This window comes from Sciurus vulgaris (genome assembly GCF_902686455.1).
Source record: "Sciurus vulgaris genome assembly, chromosome: 2".
NCBI classification, from domain to species: Eukaryota; Metazoa; Chordata; class Mammalia; order Rodentia; family Sciuridae; genus Sciurus; species Sciurus vulgaris.
In genome coordinates this window covers 77834018-77848139 of record NC_136462.1, presented here as the reverse complement: position 1 = coordinate 77848139, position 14122 = coordinate 77834018, and the positions used below count along the sequence as shown (strand labels likewise).

The 14122-nt window shown below is 49.1% G+C and overlaps 2 protein-coding genes across 6 annotated transcripts; both read left to right on the top strand.

Annotated features, from left to right (window-relative positions):
* The first annotated feature begins 2866 nt into the window (after positions 1–2866).
* Positions 2867–10224, top strand: IL25 (interleukin 25). Of its 3 annotated transcripts, XM_079125090.1 has the most exons (5): positions 2867–3293; positions 5503–5703; positions 6522–6635; positions 6813–7057; positions 9155–10224. In XM_079125090.1, exons 3-5 carry the CDS (start codon positions 6627–6629, stop codon positions 9408–9410), a joined length of 510 nt encoding a protein of 169 aa, XP_078981216.1. In that variant the 5' UTR covers positions 2867–3293; positions 5503–5703; positions 6522–6626; the 3' UTR covers positions 9411–10224. The 3 variants fall into 3 exon arrangements, with proteins under 3 accessions (XP_078981216.1, XP_078981215.1, XP_078981217.1); XM_079125089.1 differs by having other exon boundaries at positions 2867–5703; XM_079125091.1 differs by lacking the exon at positions 6522–6635 and having other exon boundaries at positions 2867–5703.
* Positions 10225–10428: 204 nt separating this feature from the next.
* Positions 10429–13226, top strand: CMTM5 (CKLF like MARVEL transmembrane domain containing 5). 3 transcript variants are annotated; one of them, XM_079125075.1, is made up of 5 exons: positions 10452–10922; positions 11782–12045; positions 12505–12597; positions 12782–12866; positions 12952–13226. In XM_079125075.1, exons 1-5 carry the CDS (start codon positions 10797–10799, stop codon positions 12963–12965), a joined length of 582 nt encoding a protein of 193 aa, XP_078981201.1. In that variant the 5' UTR covers positions 10452–10796; the 3' UTR covers positions 12966–13226. The 3 variants fall into 3 exon arrangements, with proteins under 3 accessions (XP_078981203.1, XP_078981201.1, XP_078981202.1); XM_079125076.1 differs by having other exon boundaries at positions 10569–10922; positions 11893–12045; XM_079125077.1 differs by lacking the exons at positions 11782–12045; positions 12505–12597 and having other exon boundaries at positions 10429–10922.
* Positions 13227–14122: the final 896 nt, after the last annotated feature.

Sequence of the window (14122 nt, the reverse complement as noted above, 5' to 3'; positions counted from 1 at the left end):
CTGGCACAGGAAGGTAGATGGAGGCTAGAGGAGGCTAAGAGGAAAGGAAGCTGCCAGGACCAGGCAAGACAGTGACTTGGGAGCTGGGCAATGGAGCTCAGTGCCTGGGCAGTGTCGGTGATGGACAGCAGAATGCATGCCAGCATGAAAAAAAGACTGTGCTTCTGGAATGCCCAGGCATGGAATGGAGCCAGTCGGTCTTGGAAGTGAATACTGGTTTATTAGCTGTGTGACCTTGGTCAAATTATAGACAATCTCAGAATCTTTTTTTTTTTTTTTTTTTGGTACTAGAGATTTAACCCAGGGTGCTTTAACCACTGAGCTACATCCCCAGCCCTTTTTATTTCTTATTTGAGACATGTTCTCACTAAGTTGCTGAGGACTTCAATAAATTGCTGAGGCTGGCCTTGCAATCTTCCTGCCTCAGCCTCCTGAGTTGCTGGGATTACAGGCATGTGCACTACTGTCCCCAACTTCAGTTTCTCATCTTTGGCATTAATTTTGGTGAGAAGTAAATACATGGAAAGTGGCGGGCACACTATTCTTTCATATTTTCTTCTTTACCTTGGCTCCCCACAGTGTGAAAACTGAAAAGGTATCTTCGATGAAGGCAGGAGGAGCCTTTCCCATGTCCTATACCCTTTGCCCTCTCTTTGCCAACAGAGGTTTACGGTGATTTGAACTTGGTTAGGAGGAGCTACAGGCTCCAGATGCCATTGGAGAAAACCCAGGCTGGGGAGGTCGTGGAGGCCCTGTGGGGGTAGCAGCTTCAGTAAGTGAAGCTCCCAAGATTTGTCCTGGGCATAAGGAGTAGAAAGGCATGAACCCTCCATCTGGCTTCTAGGTCCCCAATCTTCTCTATTTTTCCCCTTCCTAGCAGGGTCCAACCAGCTGATCTCTTCCTCTCCTCACCATGAGACTTCCTTGGCCTCTTTGATCCCTCTTGTTATTCAAGACCTCTCAGGTGCTTGCTAATTCTTCTAGTTCTCATCTCTTTGGACCCACAGTACCCTGACTGTCTTGGTTGTAATCCTGGTTCCAATACTAGCTTGTGACCTTAATGACTTTGTGACCTGTTGGAGCTTCTGGTTTCTTGTCCCAAAAGGACAATAATCATGGGCATAATAAAGGAATCTAGAACACCAGCTTGTTGTGAGCATTAAGAAAATCTTGAGAATGGCGCCTGATATATAAATGTTGGCCAAATGCAACTATTATTATTTTTATTTGGTGGCAACCCTGAGGCGGGGGCACCAGGATATCGAGGACATGGTGTCTGCCCTCAAGAAACTCATATTACTTATATAGGCTTGAATCCAGTCAACACCTCCCCACTGACCTTAGAATAAATTCAGATGTTCCACCATGCTCTGTTTAGCCTCTAAGTGATCCGGTTCCTACCCACCTCTTCCACCTCATCTCTTACTCCCTCCTTCACCTTTTGTTTTTCATCCACATTGTTCTTTCTATTTCTTAAATATGCCAAGTTCTTTCCCACCTCTAGGACATCGTACATCCTGCTCCCTCTGTCTAGACCACCCTTCTCCCAGATCCCTTCCATCATCACATCAAATACTACAGTCCCGGATTTTCTGAGTTAGAGTTGCCCTCCTGCTCCCCTCCCCAGTCCCACTGTAGCTTTATCTTATAACACTGTTCCATTTGCCTTTATAACACTTATTATTATCGGAAATAATTGTGTTTCCTTGTTTATCATCTGTCTCTTCCTAAAAAAGTTTCATGAGGCAGAGACCTTGTCTGTCTTATCTTTTTCTGCATTCTTAGCATTTAGAGTAGTAGTGTTTAATAAGTATTTGATGAATTGATAAATACACAGACATTCATGGCTATAGAACACAGCTAAGTAAGCTGAGGTTCCTTGTGTTAGTCAGATTTTTGTTACTATGACAAAAATACTTGAGGAAAACAACTTGAGGGAGGAAAGACTTATTTTGGTTTGTGGTTTCAGAGGTTTCAGTCTAAGGTTGGCTGGCTCCATTGCTTTGGGCCTCTGGTGGTACAGAACATCGTGGTGGAAGGGTGTAGCAGAACAAAGCTATAACCTCATGGAAGCCAAGAAGTAGAAAGCAAGGAAGGGGCCAGAGATATGATCTAATTTCCAGAACACATCCCCAGTGACCCACTTCCTCCAACTGGGACCTACTTCCTAAAGTTTCCACTACCTCCCAATAATGCTATCAAATTATGAATTATCAATGGATTAATCCACTGATGAGGTTACAGCCCTTATGATCCAATCACTTCCCCAGAGCCCTACCTCTGAACATTGCTACACTGGGGACCAAGCCTTCAACATGAGCTCTTGGCAGATATTCCAGACCACAACTGTCCTCCTTGGGGAGGCACTACCAGTGTGCTGGGAGTATTGAGTTGTTGGGTTCGTTTCCTGTTAATTCTGATTCTCCATGTGTTTCCCTGAGTTCTTCTTGAAGGCAGCTCTTGAGTCAAAGCACTTTTGTAGTTAAAGGTGATATCTAAGAATAATTAGCACCTGGTGATAGTGCAGGCCTCTAATCTCAGTGATTCTGAGGCTGAGGCAGGAGGATTGCAAGTTCAAGGCCAGCCTCAACTTAGCAAGACCCTCAGTAACTTAGTGAGACCCTGTCTCAAAATAAAAAAATAAAAAGGGCTGGGGATATAGCTCAGTGATAAAGCACCCCTGGGTTAAATCTCTATTACTCGAAAAATAAATAAATAAATTAGCAACTGGTATCATTATCACCTACCAGTTAGAACTGAGAAACAATATTCTGGAAGCCTCAATCCATGCCAAGCATTTACCCTTTAGTGACTAGACTATAGGGACGTGTTTTGGGGTGGGGTGTGTCCCAAGACTGAGGGCAGCATCTACTTATTAGCAGGTAAAGAAATATCTCAACATTATTTATTTTGTTTGTATCTTGAGATGAACTCTTGCTATGTCACCCAGACTAGCCTTGAAATCACAATCCTTCTGCCTGAGTCTCCTGAGTAACTGGGACTATAAGCATGCACCCCTGTGTCTGGTATATCTTAACATTTTAATAACTGGTGTTCCAGCCTCACATGAAGTGAGTGCAGATGAACTTCAGTGGACTCTGTTGAGTCCTCTGGATTCAACACTGTTTTAGGAAATGAGGTGCAGAGCAGCTAGGCTGGTTAGCATCTTTCTGACTATCCAGACCAATTCCTGGCACTACCTTGCTAATACATGCATTTCTGCAAATGAGGAAGGAACAGAGGGAGGACCTAAAGTCAGAAGTTGGAGCTGAGCTGAGTCTTTGAGAAAGCAGGTAAGGACTTGAAAATTTTTCTGAGAAGGGACAGGACTATCATATTCTAACTCCCTATGAGCTCCAAGATCCTTCTCAAGCCAAGGGTGGGAGACAAATTCCATCACATCTTCCCTTCCCTTTCCTGATAGGTGCTGACCACTTTTTCCAGGGACACAGGGGTAGGGATCCCAGAAAACCCTCTTTGGCTATCAGGTCAGGCCCAGGCAAGTGGGGACGTGTTGGGAGGTTACCCTTGATGTCAGGTGCTGGGCGAACTTTCCTTTGCTTCTGCCTCCAGCATCCTCCTTATTGCCACCTCCACATCCCCACACCTCCCCCAGGGATTCCCTGGAAGCTGAAGTGACTCAGGGATTCCAAAACTAGTCACCCCAGGAGGAAACCCTCTGGAAAATGTTTCTCATGGCAGGTAGTCACCCTAAAGAGTTCCACAAAGCTGCTACCGAGATAAGGACAGAGACTGAGCAAACGGGGTGGGGTGTGCACATGTAGCTCAGAGAACAGGTTCTTGGATCAGGCCCAGTCTTCATAGTGTGGGAAAAGCCAAGCCTGGGGGAGACTGTGTTCTTGGAGGAGCCCTCCCTCTGCCTTCTAGGGGTTTCCTCTGCCCTCAGGTACAGAGGAAGGGAGATTCCCCAAAGGCCTCTCCTGAAGGGCAATGTCCCCAGTAACCTAGGCTGAGTCCTTTCTGCAGTGTCAGCAAATGGAGCAAGCAGCTGGGATCACTTCCTGCTCCTTTGAGCACCCCTTCCTGCAGGGGCCCACGATCAAGAAATTTGGGCCAAGATTAGACTATAGTTCTGTCCCCTCTGCCCTGGGATTCTAATTATTTCGAGGAGATCCATAGGAATCGTGTTCTTCTGAAACAACACTGTACCCTAAGAGCCTGTGCTAGGGTTAGGGATTGCCAACACCAGAAGCCATCCTGAGACCATGTGGCAGACAAAAGATTGGGCAATAGGAACCTGGAGCAGAGGATCCCCTCCAGCAGGTACAGGTGAGACCTGTCCAATCCAAGCCTAAATGAGTATGTTCCTGGCAGTCTAGCCCAGGGACCCTTCTTGGATCCCGACTGACTGAATTTGGCTACTTAAAAAATAGGCAAAAGCTGGAAAAAAGAAATATGAGCTTTATACACTTTGATCAAACTAAGGAAAAGCAGTTAAAATGCTTCTCTCCACAGGCCCCACAGAAGCAGTTACAATTTTAAGAAACAAAAGCCAGGTGACATACATTTATAGCTTTAGTCATCCTGTGTTAGACAGGATGGGGGCAGGGGGTAGATCTTGATTCTGCCTCTGCTCTCCCTCTTGTTTGGTGTCTGTCAGGGTTGGGGATGGCAGTCCTTTAGCTTCCTTCTTAGCAAGAGGAAGTTTGTTCTTAATTCAGAGAGGTGACCCCAAATTTACTGTTTCAAACAGAAAAGTATTCACTGTGGTGACTCCCCTTCCGTTTGCAGCTAACTGAGGGTTGACCTAGCTCATATGTCAGGGACTCAGATTTTGGAACTCAACAGGCTTAGGATGGAAAACCAGCTTGGCCTCTTTCTAACTATGTGACGTTGGGTAAATAACTAAATTTCTTTGGGTCTGTTTCCTCTCCTGTAACATACAGATAATAGTTTCCGTGTCCTGGTCTTATTGTCAGGATAAAATAAGATGATGCATATCCAGGGCTTATCATCCTACTTGGCATGTGTAAGCAAGTGCACAGGAGCCAGGTCAACAGTTGATAAAAGGGAGAGGGTGTCTGGGGGCACAGGTGTCTGTGGGCAGTGGGAGTAAGGGATGGTATTCTGCCCTCGTTGTGCTCCCTAAGAGCTCCGGTTCTCCCAAACACCCCCAATTTTTCCAAAATGGCCTTTCCTCACTGTTGCAGACCCCACCAAGACTCACCAGAAGCACTTTCCCCAATTTTCCAGAATGCCCTCTGAAATTGTGACTCTCTTTTAGGGCTGCTTTGCCCTACAGCATTTGAAGGAATCCTCCTCACTCTACAGAAAGTTATTCCTGGTTCCTTCTGTTTATTTCCCGAGTCCTTGGTTACTAGAGGAGTATTTTCTGAGGGAAAGCACATGCAAATCAGGAAGCATTATCCTAGAGACAATGTCTGTGTATGAGTGTGTTGGGGTGGGGTGGTCAATGGGCAGGATGAAGAGAAAGGCCTGGACGGAAGTGAACTCTGGCCTGTTTTCTGCAATCCTCCTCAGCATGCTAGACCCCTGCTGGCTTGTGTCTTTGGGGTCCTCCTTTCTGGAGCATATATACTCCCTCTGGTTGATGGTGCACCATGTTACCGGAGTGCTGAGGCTGAGTGGGGTCCCCCCATAGCCTGAGAATGGCAGCTATTCATGCCATGAGCCTCGTCCTTAAGGCCTTGTGGGTGAAGATGACTTCCTCTCAGGCCTTAGGTAAGGTCGTTACCATGCTCCTCCTCTTCCTTGCTCCACCTTCTCATTTGTGCAATGGGAAAAGTCACCCACACCTTCTTCCATCAGGCCCTGCCCATCTAGACAACAACTCACGGGGTCAGGGTCAGGATTAAGTCCTTCCTGGCAATCCTGCGGGGAGGTGGGGTTGGGGGGAGGCCTGTATCCCTATTCCAAGGAAGAGGTCAGGGAAAGTGTGGGGATGGGGATGGGGCAACAACTAGAGAGGGTGAGGCAAAGTCAGGGAGCAGGTACTGAACATTGGGGGGTGGGAGTCTGAATAATGGGGGAGAAACCATAGATAATCGGGTCATAGGAGTTGGGATCATCAAAGATGGAAAGAGGTCAGAGAACCAGAGGGATGAGGAGTCAAAGGAGATGGAGAGAAAGGGAATTGTTTACTAATGTGGGTGGTCAGGGACATCTGAAGAAGGGGAAGAGTGGAGATCAGATGCTAGGTGGGAGTTGCAGAGATCATGGAAATGAAGCCTCTGGAAGAAAGGCCAGATGATATTCCCTAGTTTAGGGTGGAAAACCAACCAGGAAAATTCCTATAATGCCAGTTACAAAGATGCATAATAGCAGAACGTTATTGCTTTGACCCACACCGGAAAGCGTAAAGAGCAAAGCTTACCCAATTAGCTACCAGGCAGACAATGATGTCATCACAACTTCCATGAAGGTAGCATTCTAAACAGCTTTTGGAAATGCTTTCAGGTTTTTTCGGTTTTGTTTTGTTTTTTAATCTCAAGTCACTCCCTCCAAATGATAGTGGAAATAAATTTGAATAAACAAAACAGGTTTGCTGAAAATAAAACCAGGACTCCCAAACCACTCCAGTCAGCCTGCTTCCAGAAGGCCAGTCAGTCAGGGCACCACCAGTGGCTGAGTGAGCAGCATCCAGCATGTACCAGGTGAGTGCAGATGCTGCCAGAGGAGTTGCTGAGAGGAAATTGAGCAGAGGCGTTACTGAGGGTAGAGAGAGGCCAGGCTCCCAGGTTTGGGACCTCAGAGAGCAGCTGGGGAGAGGTTTGGATGGCAAGGCGACTGGATTAGGTGAGAGCAGTTCCCTCACTGGCATTTTCCTACAGGTGGTCGCATTCTTGGCTGTGATGATGGGAACCCACACCCTGAGTTTTCGACTCCAGAAGGACTGCAGCCACTGGCCCAGCTGTGGTACCAGCAAAGGGCAGGATCTCTCCGAGGACTTGTTGCAGGGGCCAACTGTGTTCATGTCTCCCCTGGAGCCTAACACCCTTGCCCAGCACCCAGAATCCTGCAGGGCCAGCGAAGATGGGCCCCTAAATAGCAGGGCCATTTCTCCCTGGAGATATGAGTGAGTTTGCCCTCCCCTCCCAAATATAAAGCCTGCCTGTGCTTCCCTCTGTGTGCTGTCAGGGTGTGTGAAGGAGCAGGCAAGTTCTACTCAATTCTAGCCTATCTTCTTTTGATCTCAGAAGCCATGAAGTTTCAGGAATTAACAAGCCTAGATTTGAGCCCTACCTGTGACTTCCATTGGGTCAGTTGGGCCAAAAACTCACCCCAAGTTATTTAATTTACTATTTAATCTGTAAAGTGAGATTATACCCCATAGGCCAATATATAGATCAAATGAAATCATGTCTGTAAAACCTGTACTTAATATTGATTCTCTACTTTTCTCCTCCTCCTCCTCCTTTCTCTATAATAGCCCACTTTTTAAAAACTAAAATAGTAGGGAATACAGTATGATACAGGCATGAAGCATCCTAGTACCAAATGTAACTGCCCTGGGTCATGAATATGTTATAAGTATATGAAGATTGTGAAGCTCTCAATTCTTGGGGAAAGCCTGGCAGCTAGAACCCTCAGCTGCTTATCTTTTTTTTTTTTAGTTGTCATTGGACCTTTATTTTATTTATATGCAGTGCTGAGAATCAAACCCAGTACTTCACATGTGCCGGGCAAGTGCTCTACCACTGAGGTACAACTCCAGTCCCATGAGTTGTTTATCTTTGATCATGATCATGTTATCTTATTCTTTTACTCAGTGTGCCACAGAAATATTATAATTCTCTATTTGTGCCATGATGTGAAAAATATTAGGAAGCACTGCAATAGGGACAGAGATGAAAAAATGTTTAAGATTAGTGCCTTAGGGATCCCAACCATAATTCTTTTGTCTTTGTGTCCTTTTAGGGCTTCTGCATTTCTACTCCCCATGCCTCTAATTCTACTTAGTGGTTTTCGGCATGGATGAAGTTCAGTGGGGGAGGGAGCCCACTTTAACTGAGATTAGATCTCAGGTGGAGTCACCAATTCATAATGCTTTGGAGTGGTCTCAGAAGGTTGGTTGGTTCTGGACCAAATCTGAGGCGTGAAGCCTCTTGGGGGAGATTGGGTGCCAGATGACTGACTTTACTAGGGCTCAGACGCCTGGTTGGGAGACTGTGAATCCCTGAAAATCACTTATTCAGCCTTCCCCAGTCTGTTGTATACAACACTCATTCTATAAGCTGCTCCTCAGAAAAAGTGATGATGTCAAGTAAGCCTGGGAGCAGCGGCTCCAGTCCCCACCTCCTAAAATTCATCATGCCTCTCATAACACTAAAATCTGCAAGAAGTCTGAGGAAAAGGAACCATTAAACTCATTGTTTCCTAAACTCCTTTGACCTCAGAACCTTTTCTTGAAGGGTGTTTCTAAGGGAACGCCATTGGGAAATGCTATAGAGGCTGGACCCCAGTTTTCCAGGACTTCTCTGTATGGAAAACAGTCTCACAACCTTGGGTGAAGGGTTCCTGCTCTGCTGTTGGAGTCCAAACCTTTGGAATATTTACTTTTTCTGTTTTTCAAGTCTTTTTTTGGCCACAAAATCTTTTCAGAATAGGCAAAGAAGTCTTTCCATGCAGTGTTAAGTGTGCTTATCATATATGCTTGGGCAGTGTCTGGTGGGTATAGGAATGACTCCCTCTGTAAAGTGGGACTGGTGGAGAGAGATTGACTTCTTTTTTTTTTTTAACTTTATCATCTTATACTTGGCTGTCAGAGTAGTTTTTACTTTTGAAACAATTATAATTGTAAAAGCCCTGAGATGTGAGATGTAATAATTACACTAAGAAACCTCATGCTAAAGCCCAGATAGATATATGGAAGCAGAACTGGTTGAGTGGAAGCTGAGACAAAAGTCTGCTCATCTTTCCCTGCCTCCTGAAGGACCCCAGGACCAGGTGGAAAACAACTCTTTTGTCCCTACGTTCACTTTCAGTCAGGGAAGATAAATCCCAGAGAGGAGGGTGGTGACTTATTCAAAGTTACACAGCATGAGGGTACCAGAACTGAGACAAGAAGTCAGGTCCCCAAGTGCACCGTGTCCTTTCTCTAGCATCCCCAGCCCACCTGGCCCTCCCTGTTCTTGCCTGTCCTGCCAGGGACTGACCAGTTACATCCCCACAGGTTGGACAGGGACTTGAACCGGCTCCCCCAGGATCTGTACCATGCCCGTTGCCTGTGTCCACACTGCGTCAGCCTACAGACTGGCTCCCACATGGACCCCCTGGGCAACTCAGAGCTGCTCTACCACAACCAGACCGTCTTCTACAGGCGTCCGTGCCATGGTGAGCGGGGCACCCACCATGGCTACTGCCTGGAGCGTAGGCTCTACCGCGTCTCCTTGGCTTGTGTGTGTGTGCGGCCCCGTGTGATGGCCTAGCTGTGCCTGCCACCTGCCTGAGGCCAGACCCATTTGCAAGACTGGAGCCAGGTGTACAACCATCTTGCTGTGGTGGTCCAGAATACCCAGGCTTGGTCCCTCCGAAGCACCACCTGTACCAGCCGGCTCCTCAGACAGGATGGGGGCCTTGGGGAGGACACACACTTCAGCACTTTTTGGAAGCACTTTTGGAAGGGAGCAGCTGCAGCTTCTGGCTGCTGGAATCTGTTGTCCTGGCATTTCCTTTCAGAAAAGACCTTCAAAGCTCTGCCCATTTCTGGAGGCTACACTTCTTATCCTCCCATCTGCAGCTGCCCTAGCCCAGCACAGGCACTTTCTTCATATTTGCTCTGTTGCCCCTCGTTTCATTTGTTCGTTCATTCATTCATCCACTCATCAAATACTCCGTGATCATCTACTTTGCACACATCCTGATGTAGTTACAAGTCCTTTGACATGGATCATTCTGAGAAGGAAGCTGTTATTGAATGTGGAGAGATTTATCCAAATAAATATCTGTATTTTAAAATGACCTAATTTGTCTTGGATCCATGGTTCTTGAACGTCCCATGGCCCTTAACCCAGCACCTGCTCCTTCCTACCACCAGCCCTCACCTACTGCCTGCTCTGCTAGCTCTCCATGCCCTGCAGAGTTTCTGTTGCACCCTCCCGTCCCTTTCACACTCTGGCTCCCTGACCCAGCCCTGAACACCAGGGAAGGGTCGGGCCTCCTCCTGGCATGCTGGAGAGACAGAGGCCCATTGAGGCACTGCAGCAGGCATACAGCACCCCCTTGTCTCCCCAACAATCCGCCTTTGTCCTCTGCTGCAGCTTGGTCCTGGGGGTGCTGCCTGGGCTGGGCTCCAGCTCTCACCCTCCCTAAAAGGAAAAGGGAGAAAGGACCAGCCAAGGAAGAGGGTTAAGTTTACAGGAGGGGGAAATAAACTTATTCAGGCTTAGGTCACAGAGGTGCTGGGGGAGTGTCCTACTCCTGCCCGGTCTAATGCTTTCTCCCTGTTCTTGCAGTTTCTTTCCGACATCCTTCTCTCCCTCTTCCTTCTCCCATTTTCCAGGCTGGGTTGGGCTCCAAGTAAGGGGAGGGGTTAGCCACGCCTCCTCAGCCCTCCCCATGTCCTCCTAGGGGGCTGGAGCAGGCAACAGCAGAACTCTCTCTGGGCAGTCGGGTGAAGGCCCACTGGGAGGCCTCCCCAGCGGCTGCCTTCTCCTGGGCCCCCAGGCAGGCCTCTCTGCTTCATTTTTAGGTTTCTCCAAGTGCCTTCTGTATCCTGTCTGCTTCTGCATTCTTCCAGGTTTCTGGGTCTCTTCCTGGGCTGGTGGTAGTGTGTGGGTGGGTGGGTGGGGCTGTGCCCAGTGGGCCCCACGAAGATGTTCAGTGCTTGGAATCGCCGGGACTGGCCCCCCGAGGAGCGGGCAGCTGCAGAGCTCCAGGGCTTCGCTGTGGACAAGACCTTCTTCTCTTCCCTCAAAGGCATCCTGCTGGAAACTGAGCTGGTAACAGCTGCCTCCCCAATCTGGTGCTTCCCTCTCCCCCATCCCCAGCTCCCTGGCCCACCAGCCCTGAGCTGGTTCTCCAGGCTCACAACCCAGAAGTTCTCTTTCTGGGCTTTCTAGATGCTTCTCCTGTCTCTAGCTGTGCCTTCTTCATCTCTTAATTTTCTTGCTGCCTCTCCATTTGAGGGCAGTTATAGTAGGTTTCAGTTGCAGCAGGACGGATTGAAGTTAGACAGAAGGACATCTTTCTGGGATGTGGAGGGAGTGTGAGGGATAGGACAGGTATAAAAGCTGGCCTGACTTTTCCTGGCATCTAGGGTGACCACTTCTTGGCATGTCTAAGAAACCCAACTACCAAATAGGGCAGATTTCCTACAGCTCTGCTTTATTTGTTGACTGCTCCCCCACCCCGCCATGAATATCTATTCTCAGGAAAGGATCTTCTTACTCAGCAAGATCATGGTATAAACCTAAGGCCTCTGCCTATGTGCCATCCTGTATTGCTGGGGAGCACCTGCCTTCTAAGCCTTCTCTCTTGGGGTGGAATCAAAGGCTCTGGTTCTCTTCAGAGAAATTTAAGACATTTGAGAGTGGAAACAGCATTGTGGGCCAGGGCTGTCTCCTGAGGTGAAGGGACTTTGTGGGCACAACTCCAGAAGCACACTCTGTTCCTGGGGGACACTGCTGTGGCGGATCACCATAGGCTAGCACTCCCTGGAGCTGCACATCTTGGCCTTACTGCTGGGGTTGCTGGGGTTTCTGGGGCTGGAGATGGCCCTCAGTGGTCAAATGCCCTGGAATGGTGTCCCCAACACCAGGGATGGGAGACATGCCAGAGCTCCTCATTATTCTCTTTAAGGAAGGGAGGCGGGTGCCAGCTTGTGGGGTTCCTGAGGAGGGGAGGGAAAGCCAAGGCCTGGCCAGTGCATGTGTCCCCTTCCGGGCAAGCTCTCCACACTCGGTCCTGCAGGCCCTGACTTTCATCATCTTCATCTGCTTCACGGCCTCCATCTCCGCCTACATGGCCGCGGCACTGCTGGAGTTCTTCATCACGCTCACCTTCCTCTTCCTCTACGCCACCCAGTACTACCAGCGCTTCGATCAGCTTAACTGGCCCTGTCTGGTGAGGAGCCCTGCCTTTCTCACCCCGTCTTGGTCCCTTCCTTCCATCTGATTGCTGAGTTTTCCTTTCTTCTCCTAGCTCCCCTCCACTTCCACACCCCAGCTGGCCTTTGTCCCAGGCGGTGCCCTGTATTCCACATTGTGCTTTTACACAGACAGATTTCACAGTTAAAGGGCCCCTAAAAACGAGGAAGATATATGTCTTTTAGGTCTGCCTTCCCACTCACAAAGGCCCAGCCTCAGCACTGCCCTGCCTGGGCCTGCAGGTCGGGGTGCTCCAGCCCGTGGCTGCTGTGGATTCTGCTCCTATTCCCCGGGTAGCATTGTGAGCCCCCTCTCTTGAAAGTGTTCAGGGCCATCCCTATGTAGGAGTTGAGGGTTTCCGAGGGCCGGGCTGCTGACTAGCCTGGGAAACCTCTGGGTGATAACTCCCTGCCTTCGAATGTTCCCGGCTCCCCAGGACTTTCTCCGCTGCCTCAGTGCCATCATCATCTTCCTTGTGGTCTCCTTTGCTGCTGTGACCTCCCGGGAAGGGGCTGCCATTGCTGCTTTTGTGAGTCCAGCCCTGTGGGATGCTCTGGCCTCTTAGGACCTCTGACTAATGCTTGGACACTTCTTGTGTTCAAAGTAGAAACCAGTGCCTGGAGTCTAGCTCTCCCCGTACCCCCCACTTCCCTCTTCCTCGATCCAATGGCTCAATAGCCTCTGCTGCGCTGTCCCTGATCCTTCTCCCACAGGTTTTTGGCATCATCCTGGTGTCTGTCTTTGCCTATGATGCCTTCAAGATCTACCGGACTGAGATGGCACCCAGAGCCACCCAGGGTGAGTCTGCTCCCTGAGATGCCCCTATCCCCACCCTAGCTGCCTCAGCCTCATATGGCTTCCCTGCCTGGTTCCATCCTCACAGGGAATCAGCAGTGACTTCTGGGCTACCTGTCTCCCAGGCCCACCCAGACACAGGGAACCATGGAGCCCAGACATGTCTCTTTTGGATTCATTGACCCCCTGGTCACCATCTCCCATACCAGGTCTACAGAGGCATGTGCCTGAGAAGCCAGTGGGGATGTATTGGTGGAGCCTGGTGCCCTGGGCCTAGTTCTTGATAAGGTTCTGTCCAGAAGAGGGAGGGGGAGGAGGAGAGGGAAGGAAACTGTGCCCCCAAATTAAAAGATTCAAATTCTACTATTGAGTCTTCTTGCTCTCCAGAAATTAAGGCAAATTAGGAATGTCAAGTAGTATTCATGGAAATGTTGCCTGGAGCAGATCATGATCCCTATCTGGGACCAGGTCTGAGCAGTGAGGAGGTGGGAACCAGCCTGAAGAAGCTGAAGGCATTCACCAAAGCAAAAATGCCCCACAGCCTGAGGCAGCAGAGGGAGAGATTTCTGAAACGCCGTACTCAAGGCAACTCTATAATGTGCCTGGTGGTTGGGCACCTGGAGTTCTGTGACCTGACGTGAGGAGGTGCCCACTCTCTACCTGCACACTCCTGTCAGTGGGCTTGAGCTGAGGTGCTTGCCTGGGGGCTTGTGTAGAGCTCCCCCTCGTGGTGTGGGGAGGACTTGGTCAGCAGGTATCTGGGGAGAGGGCAGTCAGGACCTTCAGAAGAAGAAATTCACAAAATATCAGCTGGTCAATGCCCTCATTCTACATAAGTGAAAATTGGGGCTCAGTTAGGGGAAGTGCCCTTCTGATTTGTGACAGAGCTAGGGCTAGAAGCCAGCTCTCCTAACACCTAGGCAGGTGTTCTAGATATTGTACGATATGAAGCTTCCTTGTAGCTTTGAAAACAATGACCCAGCCTCATCTGCAGCTCTTTCCACCAATGGGCCTGCTTTCCCAGCTTGCTGGTTCCTCAGAGCACATTTCCTGAGTGCCTTTTGTTCCTGTGCTGGGCATCAGGCATTTAGAGGTGAAGCCCTGTCCTTGAGCCCTCACAAATTGGGAGACAGGCTGGAGGACCTCCCACAATGAAAGCTATGGGAGAGCTCAGCTCCGAGAGGGTTTGGAGCAGCACCCATAGCCTGGGAATCAGCTTGGCCCGATCCATGGAGTGCAGTGCACCTAGGACTTCCCTG